The following is a 12,363-nucleotide window of genomic DNA, read 5'->3' as shown; positions in this document are numbered from 1 at the left end:
TACGTGGGTGCGGTAATTGGGTTCCTGGTTTCAGAAGAAATTTATGATTAATTTGGGATTTCAGTAAGTTTTCTCAGAAGCAGTGCTTTGACCTAAAAACGGGCCATTTTCAAATGGGCCCATGTAAAGAAGCCCTTTTTAATGGGCTTGACTGTATATGAAAGGCCCGATCCATTTGTATAAGTGAATCACTCAACTCTCCCCAACCGTTGCTTCTACTTTTTTAGTTGTTGCAGCTCCGGTTTCTCGTAGCAGAAGTAGGGTTTTATCAGGGTTTTGACAGGCCGCAACAGAGAGGTATTTTTCTACCTTATTTATCTCTTTTAAATTGTGGAATTAAATTTTTAATACTAATTTGGTGTATGCGTGATCTGAAAGAAAGAATGATTGTCACAAAGCTTCAGATTTTGTTCATTATTATCATGTTGCAATGCTTGGAGGAGAGAGTTTTGTTTTGTTTTTTTTGTAAGACAAACTGTGTATTGAGATAACCGTGGTTATTTTCGAGAAGAATTCTCAATTTTAAGTTCGTTTTGAGCTGATTAAATGAAAAATTGAAACTCAGTAACGGTATGTAGGAGGTGAATAGTTTGTACGTATGATGTAATCACAGCCATGTGTATTAAACTTATGATTTTGTATGAATGTTTAGTTTGTGTTGTTCTTCCTTGAAGAACTAAATTAGTTAAGAATTTAAACTTGTTTAATTGTTGCAATCTTAAATGACAATGCGATGGAAACTGGCTGGTGGTTTTTTGATGAATGTGCTTGATTGTTAGATTGTTTTATGTTTAATTCTATGCATGGTATCTTAATAAACAAATGATAGAACGTACTCTTAAGTGTTCCTTGAGTTTGACTGTTTTTGTGTTTTAATTTTAATTTTTATAGGATATTTTTAATGGGGAAACCTAATAAAGATGCGACTTTGCTTGATGAGGATGAGGAAATGAGTGATCTCAATGGGGAAGTGTCTGAATCTGAATCAGAATCAGAACTGGAATCAGATTCAGAAGAAGATGAAGACGTGAAATTAGCTGAACCATCAAAAAAGGCTGTATACAACAAAGAGGGTCTTGAGGAAAAACTTCAAGATATTAGTTGGCCGGAAAATGCTGCATGGATACACAAGCTGTCCATCGATATTAATCAAGAGCAAGAAGTGGATGTGAATGATGACTTAAAAAGAGAGGCATCTTTCTACACACAGGCACTAGAGGGAACAAGGCATGCCTTTGAGAAGCTTCAGTCAATGGGATTACCTTTTGTTAGGCCAGCTGATTATTATGCAGAAATGATTAAGACAGATGCTCACATGGAGAAGGTAAAACGCCGACTTCTTGCAGAACAGAAAGAGATTGAGGAGGCTGAAGAGAGAAAGAAGGCCAGAGAGGCCAAGAAGCTAGCTAAAGAGATTCAGGCCCAGAAGACAAAAGAGAGAGCCAAGCAGAAAAAAGAAGAGATAGAATCTGTTAAGAAATGGAGGAAGCAGAGACAACAAAGTGGGTTTGCTGGAGATGTAAATGACGGTGACCTAAGTTTGGCATTTGAAGATGGCAAATCATTTGAGAGGTCAAGTAAGAGAAGGCCAGGTGTGACTCCATGGGATCGGTCAGGAGGGAAGGCGAGACAAATTGGTGGAAAGTTTAAGAAAGGAATGGATAAGAAAAGGAAGGGTAGAGATTTTAAAGATTCTAAGTTTGGATATGGAGGGAGAAAGGGTATGAAGAAGCAGAACACCGCAGACTCCACTGATGATGTCAGAGGGTCTAGTAAAGGTGGAGTTGCAGGAAACAAGAAACGAAAGGGGTAATAAGAGTTTCTCATTGTTGTAGCCCTTGGGAGGGTTTTTGATTCTTTTGGCCTTTGTAATCTTTTATGCCATGATGATTGTGGTGTTCACTTTCTTAAAGTGAAAACTAGTTTGTTTTAAGTTATTCTAGTTAATTAATCCTAATTACTCACATGTTTGCTGCTCTGGATTTAGCATTTGATAGTTTTTGCATTTCCTGATTGAGTATGTATGAAAAGCATAACTTGTCTCAATGTTATGTTGAGCAATGATGCTATGAGTTTATCACAATTTGCTTTCATTTGAAGTCAACAGTTAAATCTTTTGTTTAGCATTAGGATCATATAGGCTCTCTCCTATTATTTAGTGCTAAATTATTTCCCATGGATGCACAGATCCGGCAATTGTCGATACGAACCATTAACTTTACACGACCCATAAAAATTCGGGCATGGTTGAGTTTTTACAATAAAATTATGTGCATACAATTTTAAGTACACGATTGGTTATTTAAATCATATGATGATATATTATTTAAGTATCCAATTATGTATTCAAAATTATATGCACATAGCATTGCTCAAGTCTTTAATATGAATTATAGTTTAGGTCAATTTGAAAACATTTTATCACAATTCCCACATATATTGCAAAGTTTTCTGATTTGTTTTTCAGCTTACTCTGAAACAAGTAGATAATTGGCACTAAGATCGGCCGGTCTGATCAGTTAAACCGTCACTTTTGGTTCATTTGAAAATAATTTTTGAGTTAGATCAAATTACATCAAGTTGAATAAGACAATTCGAACAATTGAATAAGTTAAAATTGAGTTTAACTTGATCAATATTAAAAGATTATTTAAAAAAAATTATTATTAAGACTTATATTCAAAATCTCATTTATCAATTTTGAACATGTATATCATCAAACTAAATTTATTTTGACAATAAAATCATTTATATTATATATTTAAAGATAAATTATACAAAATTATTTTAAATATTATTTTTAAACAATTAATTGATCTGATCACTGGTTGGATCAGATCATTCTTTTTACCATATTGACATCTGATCCGATTTCAAAATTATTGATGACAACAAAAGCAAGATAGTGTCATGTTTGAAAAATGATCAATGATCTTAATTTGCATTAAATCAATATATAGTAATTTTTAGATGAAAGAGAGAAAAATAAAAGAAGGAATTGTTAAACAACATAGAAATGGGGGACTGGAGTGATGCCACAGAAGTGAAATAAGAGAGAGAGAAGGCACCATGCGGGGTATTGTTGGGGTAATATTCTATAGTCAATCGTCACAATTAATGTTTAATATAATTTTTAGAATTTAACTAATAAAAATGATATTTATATTATTTATATATTATTAAATATATAATTATTCTAAAAATAGTCGAATCGTGACAAGAGTATCAGTGTTCGATATCTCATCGTGAGAATCCTGTATACATATTAGGTGGTTGTTTTTTAAATATTCGTAACTCTGATATTACCATGATAAAAGACATGGATAATAGTAATAGAGTTATTATAGCGTTGAATAACTTCATCAAAATATAATGATAGTTCTCATATGTCAAAGTTGTCTGTTGATGACTTGATACAACACATGAATGCGCGTTATAGACTTGTCCACTGGATTGACCTGCTAAGAAGTTTCATATGGATGATTGTTTCAATATCTATGAAAAATATTCTTTTAGTAAACGAAGGTACATGTGATCCTTAGACTTAAGGGCACCAGACTGTCTTATACAAAGATCGATATGGTTTGACACCAACCCAACGTAGTTCGGTCATAAGATTGCTATAAAGGTGGTGAGTGGTTTTATCAAAATCTGTATGAAGACTGTAGTGGATTAATAGATGATTTGTCACTATTGAACACGAGAACTGATATCTCAGTTAGGGCCTCTGATGAATGTCAATTATTGATTAAATCTATGGTTATAGTAGAATTGAATTAATATTCGATTCAATATTATTTGGTCATTAATAAAAGTCAATTTATGTAATTTGGAGAGTGTTAAGGGAGACTCTTAATCTATTCTTCTACCTCGAAGAGATATCATACGAAGAAATGATTGAATTGTACGAGTAAATGATCACTGATAGGTTGAAAGAAGTCAGATGTTGACTTTTACTAATCGGATGGTCATAATGTTTTGCTAGAAACCAATTTTAGTCTGTGTCCAAACAGAAGCCAAGTAAAAACTCAATAAGAATCTGATCACTACCAACTTAGTGAAGAGTTTATGAGTCACACACAAAAGAAATTAATAAACTCTAGAGGTATGAAGATTGCCTAAGTTAAATTCGGTTTGGATTTCAAATGGAGAATTTAGAGCCTTGGAAAAGTCTATGAATCTTAAATATGTTTTAATAAATTTTGTGCCCTTAGTGTAATAATCTTGAGTTGCTATGCTGTATGCGAGATTTGGTAGGATTAAGTTAGATTAACTGAAAGCTTTGTCATCTAATTTGAAATTCAAATTAAGATTGTGATAGAATTTTATCCTATCTTAATTATTGTTATAATTCTCTAAATTTAGGTTGAATGATAAATACGGTAAAGAAATAATCGGATATTAATGATGAAATACACCCACCATGATGTTTACAAATATATGTGTTTTCTTGTTTTAAAACACAGTATCCATAACATATATTATTTTATAACCTTAGCAAAAGGAAGAGTGATAACTTCCTTCCCTCTTCACACACAAAGTTGTCATTTGATTCTAACAAGTGTAGATACTGAGAAGCAGATCTACCCTTGGTATTGATAATGACTTCCTTATGACCTCTTTCCATTAGTAAAGACGAAGAAGCCGCCCATGCAGCTACATCTAATAAACACTCTATATTTGTTTTGTATGTTTGTGAGCTAGTTTTAGATAAACTTAAAAAGACCTTTGAATAGTTAATGAAGAAAAAGCCCCACATCCTGGCTGTCAAGAAGCTTCCCCTATGGCGTTTGCAGACAAATTTTCATTAAACAAAAAAGTAAATTATGTCATCTTTCTAGCTTTCACACCACACATGATCTTCTTTACCCATTAACTTCTGCTACAAAAAGCTTCCAGTGTACGTTTTTTTTTTTTTCCATTTATATACAGCAAATAACAGAACCCTCTTGCCGCCATTAACATTCTACTGCAATCTTTTCATTTCTTGACACTCTTGCCTTTGTGGTTGTCACAAACAATGTTCGATTCAGTGTTGGAATTGGTAAGTCAAGCAACTTCCAACTCTCTTTTCGTCTTCTGTTGTTGCAATTTGATCATTGTCATCATCCTCATGGGGTCCAAACCCAGCTCCAGCTTTGAACAAGGAAGAGAAAGCTGTGTTCCAGTGGTGGCAAATACATCTGCTAATGGTGTTCAAGTAAAAGAAACTAATTACTGCATGCGTTTTTCTGATGAGAATGTTAAAAGGGTTGTGTGTGTTGAGGAAGAGTTGAATGTGGAGGGAGAACAAGAGCCTGATGATGATGAGGAAGAAGAAGAAAGTAGCAGTTTTGCAGATGGTGACAAGGAAGATGATGAGTTTAGGAGACGAATTGAAGAGTTTATTCACAAAATCAATAGCGGATGGAAGGCTGAATTGCTCAGGACTTCTTGTTTAGTGTAACATAGATTCTTTTCTTACTGTATTAGGCTTGACCAACATGAAAGACTTTATTTTGTTCAAAGCAATGTGACACACAGTTTTGAGTATACAATTGAATACGTAAATGAGTATTATCATATGATTATATATAACTTTATCCTTAATTTAAAATAATTCAATTATATGATGACACGTTATTAATGTATTCAATTATGTATTCAAACTTGTGTATGTTTCAGACTTTTTGTATATATAAGAGGTTTTCAGGATGCTTTACTGAGCAACTTCTCAGAATTGATGGTCTAAAATGTCAGTTTTTTGGGTATTCTGAGGTGTTTGAGAGCATTTTCATACAACCAGAAAGCACTTTTGCTTAATTTTACAGTCTTTAATAATTAAATTAAAAAAGAAATACTTGAATTACTTTACAAGAAAATAATATAAGATGTCTTATTTCAAATAAAATGCGTTGTAGTTTCAAAAAACTTTCTGGGTAATCGCTCTTTGCCCACTGCTTAATTTTTTACTTGGGTGGCAGTTAACGTGTAAAACATATGACTTTTGTGGCATGCTTTGTTTTTGAACAATTGGAAAAAAAAAAAAAGATTAAATTTGTTACGCATAGAGTTCTGAAATCGACTTGGAATCTCTCTACCTGTCACAATGATAAGGTCATCTAAGCAACAAGTGGAATAAATGGAGGAAAAAGGCAAGTTTGAAAGCAGCCATTGATGCTTTTCTTGTTGACCTTTCTTTTTTAATTCTTAACAGTATAAAGCTTCTTCAATATGACTACATGCTACTACTTTCTTCACTTTTTCAATGTTACTTTTCAGTGACAATCTATACTTGCTTACAAGAAAAGTTGGCTGTTGGCAGAAGGACAATAAACAATTTATCAGAGGAAACTGTTCTGGGTTTGGTTGCAGAGTGATTTTCATGCATGCACAAAACTATTTGTTATGCTTCAAGTTATACGTCTCTGGTTTCAACTGCGTCTTCACCATCAAAAGATTCAAAACACCAACTTAAATTCAATCTTAATGATACAAAAAAGTACCCAATGGGATTAATGGCACACCAGTTTGACAGATTAAAAAGGCTACACCAATAACACAACATTAGAAAATACAGAATGACAACAACCACAGACACAGGGATCCTAATAATTAAAAGTCCTACCTCAGCCTAATGAGAGTACAATTCTGCGTTAAAACCAACATCACAATAAACCCTGCTTTGCCCTTAATATATGGCCATCTGGGTTTATTTGATTTTGGAGGAGTTTGCGAGAACCTAAATGCTGTTGTGTTTACCAATACAAAAAAAAATTTTGAAGGTACAGACAACACAGAGTCTCCACATGATCAACATGAAACCTCACAGTTCAATTGGCTGGGCCCTTTTGATTCTTCACCAGGTGAAGGTGTTTTATTGTCAGCAGCTGAGTTCTTGAGCCCCTGCATGGGGTTCAAAGAAGATGAATTGTCTCCAAGGAAGGATGAAGATGTAACAAAACCCTTTAATTCTTCTGCAGGTAGAGTAGTGATAGTCATCGGAATAGGGGAGGTTACAACTGGTGCAGGCTCGGTTCTTTGCTTCTTGTGCTTCTGCTCCTGCTGATGACCAGGCAGAAAACTGCCGATGACAACCTGTTGAAATCAAAACAATTTAGAAAGGAAGTATTTGAAAACTGACCACTTAAAAGTAGCAAAAGCCTAAACATGATTTAAGTTTTTCAAAAAAGAAAATGAAAATTCTACTACCTGCACAGGGCCAGCTGCTATCAGCAGCCCGGCAAGTCCTCCACCCACAACACGACCATCTGGGCCAGCCAAAGAGACGCTCATTCCACCAGATCTGCCTTTTGTTCCTCCATTCTCAGTAGGCATAAATGAACCAGACAAGGTAAGTATCTCAAATCGACCCTGAAAAAGAAGTTTTAAGTGGCACATGAGGGAAGAATAAAATTTGATCTTATCCAGGTTGAGAAGTTGAACGAAGAAATGTGAGGGAGACAACAATGTAAGAAAAGATAGAGTGGGCAACCACAAGTCCATCTATTAGACTTTGAGAGATGATCAACTACAGATATTAAAGTAGATTATAGATACATGGATGCTGGTATTCCATGGAAACACAGGGTTGCATCTAGAGATTTTGTCAATGATATTCTTAGACATAGCTCTAATTGTTCCATTCAAATCAATGAGAAAGTCCATGAAACTGGAAAAGCTCACCAAATAAAGAAATCAAAAACATTATGAACCACCATGACAGGGATAGATGTGCTGAAGAGATAGCTTAATTCATGGCTGTTTTTTGAGAAAAATTTAAAATTCTATTCACATCTAAATTCCATCCCAACTTCCTCTTACCTTTATGTTACAACTTAAACCTCGTTCGATTTTGTTAAAATGTGTTGTTTACTATCAAGAAACAGAAAAGAATGTGCACATGGCTTGCTTATATATTCAATGAACAGAAAATGATTTGCTTTTAGTATGCTTCAAAACATTGCTTAGACACAGTAATTACAGACATACACAAGTAATCAACTCCCAAAACTGAAGTCAATGTAATAAATAAAATACCAAATTGTTTCTGGAGACATTTTTAGAATGAAAATTTAAACAAAGGGCATTCTCAAATCTGTATAAAAAAAATATATATCTTCCTCGAATACTGTCAGCAATACACTTATACGAAAATTATATTAGAAAAGCATGAAGGGGCACACCTCGTATGTTAGAGTACCCCCAGAAGATGTAGGCTGGCGAAGGGTAACATTTGAAATTGTACCATTTGCAGAGAGAATGCAGATAGCACGAGCTCCTTGTTGAGAAAATGACATGATCTTCATCTGAATATCCTGTATCAACCACAAGGCATGTTAAAAATGCACAAAAGGTGAAAAATCAATCACTAAACATTGGAAAGGATGCAAGAAAAGTCATTCATAACACATTTCCCCCCTAAAACCTACAAACAGAGAAAATACATAATGATAAAAACACAAGTTTGAGAGATATCAAAAATAAAACACTTGTGTCCACTCAAATTATTTATTTTTTCTGCTGGTCTAACAAGTGGAACCAGACATAATTTTTCTGGCTTCTTCCATTATTTTGGTGAAAAGAGATACAAAGAGTCATTCTTCTTCAGCTAACTATTTCACTGGACAGTAAAAATGAGAAACTTGTTTGATCTAGATAATGCTTCTTGCTTTTATTTCTTTCCTAGTCAAAACTGGAACAAGAGGTTAATAATGTGGTCCTCACACCAATATGAATAATGTTGTAGCTGTGATTATACCTGGGACATGTGGCTTGGTCACAGACAAACCAAACAACCTGTAATTTTATGCTTATAAAAACACAAAATGGATTTTTAATCCTCATTCAGCTAAATTCAATTTTTAGTAACATAATTGCAAACCAAGAACAAGTTCAACATTGAGGTTAAATACTGTAAAAGAACAATCAAACAAGATAGAACAACTAGAGCGAAAATTCAACCAGACAAATTGTACCAAGTTATATATTGCGACTATTAAAAGGCTTACCTCGCCAGTATTAACAGTGAGTATATGGGGCGTGAAGTTTGCACCAACAAAGTATGCAATCTTATCCCCTACACAGTAACATTTTTTAAGAAATCAGTATAACCAGAGAGAGACATTACAGCTTTGCAGTTGCATGATTATGCCTTTGATGAATACCAATCATAAATCAATTTAACCTGCCCACTCATTCAACTTCAAAGATGGCTAAAAAAAAAAAAAGAAGAAGGTTCATCAAAGTGCCCAGGTTCCCAGAAGAGAGAAGAAAATTTCAAAATCGCCGATTAATTATGGTTAATTGGTTGCTTACTAAAACTATCTTTGCCAATATAACAGCAAAACTACCCCTTCTGTGAGAGATGGCATCACAATTCAATATTCAAGTTTAATCTTCGCTAATGTTGACACAAGGCATGGATCATAACACAAAACAAAAATCTGAAGTGCGAGAACGAGAGAAATAACTGTTTCACAACAATTTTTTTTTTTAAATTCTTAGGACTTGAATGAAATTTCAAATGAGCACTATCAAAAGGTCAATTTTAATTTTAGAAAAGTTGACATAAAGTTCCTTTTTCAGGTTGTATTTGAGCCCATGATTCCCATTCCACCTAAGACATATTATGCCAAGTTCTTATTCCAACCTTTGACCAATACAAATGTGACAGTTTTCACCAAGTTCCTGCTAATCTTTGACCACTATGCTCCAAATCTGATATATATATATGAAGAAATAGTTTCTGATCTTTTTACTTGTATGTCTCACTGCAAATCTTTTGCAATTAGATTGGTAATCCCAATAATCTCTGGGCAAAGTCAGCCAGTCTAAGAATACTACTATTAGGTTAAGACAGATTTGGGCCCAGTTACATCAGCTAATAAGGGTATTTACCACTTCAATGACCCTCCCTCTCTGTTTCTTTACAGGAGTCTACTATTTCCCCACCATAAAAGGAAAACTGAAAAGTGTTCTAGCCAGACGAGAAAGATTCCTTCATTCTACATTGGCATCACCAAATCCTCCTCTGTCTGACAGTGACTATTCAAGATATGGGTAGAAATAAGAATAATGGTTCCACTGCTAGATCAACCCCACATATATATCTTAAATTCAACTGCAAAATTCAAAAATCCCAAACACCCAGCCCCACATAACCAAACCACCACCAGGCCTAACATCAATAATTGCACATAACTTAGTTATAGCAACAAAAACATGAATCTCTAATGCAACAGTGACATCTTGAACGTATCTATATAAACATAATTACTATAACTCCAAACATTGAAATATGAAGAATTTAAAAACAAATATATCCCTTTACCTGGAGTCTCATATTCAAACTTATAAGACTTCTTGATGTTATCAAGCGGCCGCCCTCTACCCCGTTTCCAAGCAGAAAAGTCTCCCGTCAAAGGAATTGACGAAGAAATCGGCATTGGGGACAATGTCAGGGCTAATTTCCCATCGGGACCGTACTTTCTGGGTCTCCCTCTCTTCTTTTTCGTTTCTGAGCCCGAACCAGGGGCTGAGCGCGGTGCTAAGACAGACTCCAGCGCCACCATACTTACTGGTGATGCCGACGTGGCGGCGGCGGGTAAAACAGTGGGCCCGGGAAGTGGTCCTGGGCCTGTATTTTCAGTGATTGGGGCCGCCCTGAAGCTATCTGGAGCTTCATCTGCCTTCACTGTAGCTCCTGAACTTACGTAATTATTCTGCTCTTTTGCCTCCATTCATAGATCCACAAAATTAAAACCCTAAAAAATTAACCCTCTGAAACTCTAAAAATCTATAAACACTCAGCATTAAAGGTACAAGCTTTTTCAGTGAATAATACCAGAAAAAAAAAAAAAAAACTAAACCAAAAATTTGGCAGCGGAATTTAACAAAACAAATTGAAACTTCATGCTGAAAATGAACTAAACAACAAACCCAGAAAAAAAATTAAAAACTGGACAAGTTGAATTAAGTTAAAACAAACCCAGAAACTTTTTTGAAACTGAAAAATTAAAACAACAGTAAGACAGTAAATTGTCAGAATAAACTACAGTTCCGTGGCTTAAATCTCCACCATTGCAAAGAATACACAGAGCTTGAATATTGACAGAAAATTCGGTTTAAAAAAAAAGGAAAATGTTACAAGAAAATGAAAAATTGTTTGACAGATTACAGAATTTTTTCAAGCGAAATGAATTTAGGGTTTTGCAGGAAAAGTGGAAGAAATAAATAAAGAAGAAAATAAAAAAAAATAAAAAAAATAGTAATTAAATACATATATGAATTAATTATTGGGGGAATTTAATTTATAAATAATTAATATTTTAATTGTCATACTCTAATTATAAATTTTGGTTAAGAAAATGGTTGAAGTCCGTCTTGGAAATTTAATAAAGGTGAATTAATAATAATAAATGGCAGAGATAAGATAAGAAATTTAAAATAAAAAAATAAAGAAAATTAGGAAAAGAAAAGAAAAGAAAAGAAAAAGGCTTTATTTATTTTAAATTGTTAATTTATTTTATTAAAGCTAAAAAAATATTTTAAAACTATAAAGCTAACGTTAGAGCCATGCCGTTTATCCAACTAATACTGACACCCTTTGTCTTTTCGGTTGGCTAAGTTGACCGTACAAAGTTTAAATCAAATGCCCTTTTATTTTTAATAATTTACTGTTTGTGCCATTTAATTTCAGCTTATGAAATAAGCTATAAAACACTTTTCTCAGCTTCTGCTGTACAATTCATTATCCTTAAAATCTATATAATTTAATTCAAACCATAAAATCAAATAAAATTATTTAAAAATTATAATTTAATTTTTATTAATATTTGAATTATAATTTAAATTAATATTTAAATTATAATTTAAATAATTTTTAAACTAAAACAAACTATAAACTGAATTTTTTTTAAAATACATTTATATAACTATATTTAACAATTTTTTTAATAAATAATTAGATCTATAACTTATTTATTTATTTATTTTTATTTTTTTTACTTGTGTGTATATATATTCATATTTATTTTATATATTTATATTATATTTTAAAAAACTATAATTCAATTAATTTTATTAAATAATATATATTTAAAAGTGAATAATTTTAGTAAGTTCATACTGTAATTTAAACTAAATCAAACTGTATATTTTCAATTTAATTTGATTTAATTTAAAACCTAATATAATTCAAACTATATATAAAAAGTAATATGAGTACTATATCTACATTAAATTAAGAATCTCATTTGTTTTCAAATATTAAAAAAAAATGTTAGAGTGTTAATAAAAAAAATTTTAGAGTATTTTTGAGAACTTGAAAAAATTTAAGATATTTTTAAAATGTATAAAATTTTAATATACTCTTAATAATTT

At 32.8% G+C, this 12,363-nt stretch overlaps 3 protein-coding genes across 3 annotated transcripts; 2 read left to right on the top strand and 1 right to left on the bottom strand.

Annotated features, from left to right (window-relative positions):
- Positions 1 to 193: 193 nt before the first annotated feature.
- Positions 194 to 1,974, top strand: LOC123224922 (probable rRNA-processing protein EBP2 homolog). The gene is made up of 2 exons (XM_044648701.1): positions 194 to 297; positions 892 to 1,974. Exon 2 carries the CDS (start codon positions 902 to 904, stop codon positions 1,811 to 1,813), a length of 912 nt encoding a protein of 303 aa, XP_044504636.1. The 5' UTR covers positions 194 to 297; positions 892 to 901; the 3' UTR covers positions 1,814 to 1,974.
- Positions 1,975 to 4,893: 2,919 nt separating this feature from the next.
- LOC123226573 lies at positions 4,894 to 5,612 on the top strand. Its single transcript, XM_044651118.1, has one exon. It carries the CDS (start codon positions 5,021 to 5,023, stop codon positions 5,444 to 5,446), a length of 426 nt encoding a protein of 141 aa, XP_044507053.1. The 5' UTR covers positions 4,894 to 5,020; the 3' UTR covers positions 5,447 to 5,612.
- Positions 5,613 to 6,437: 825 nt separating this feature from the next.
- On the bottom strand, positions 6,438 to 11,217 carry LOC123224971 (AT-hook motif nuclear-localized protein 6). Its single transcript, XM_044648778.1, has 5 exons — positions 10,313 to 11,217; positions 8,991 to 9,058; positions 8,166 to 8,297; positions 7,192 to 7,353; positions 6,438 to 7,077 (listed from the first exon to the last, which is right to left on the bottom strand). The coding sequence occupies exons 1-5, from the start codon at positions 10,719 to 10,721 to the stop codon at positions 6,793 to 6,795; spliced, it is 1,056 nt and encodes a 351-aa protein (XP_044504713.1). The 5' UTR covers positions 10,722 to 11,217; the 3' UTR covers positions 6,438 to 6,792.
- Positions 11,218 to 12,363: the final 1,146 nt, after the last annotated feature.

The sequence above is a fragment of the Mangifera indica genome, chromosome 9 (assembly GCF_011075055.1).
Source record: "Mangifera indica cultivar Alphonso chromosome 9, CATAS_Mindica_2.1, whole genome shotgun sequence".
In the NCBI taxonomy this organism is placed as follows: Eukaryota; Viridiplantae; Streptophyta; class Magnoliopsida; order Sapindales; family Anacardiaceae; genus Mangifera; species Mangifera indica.
This window is presented reverse-complemented; position numbering and strand designations above follow the sequence as displayed.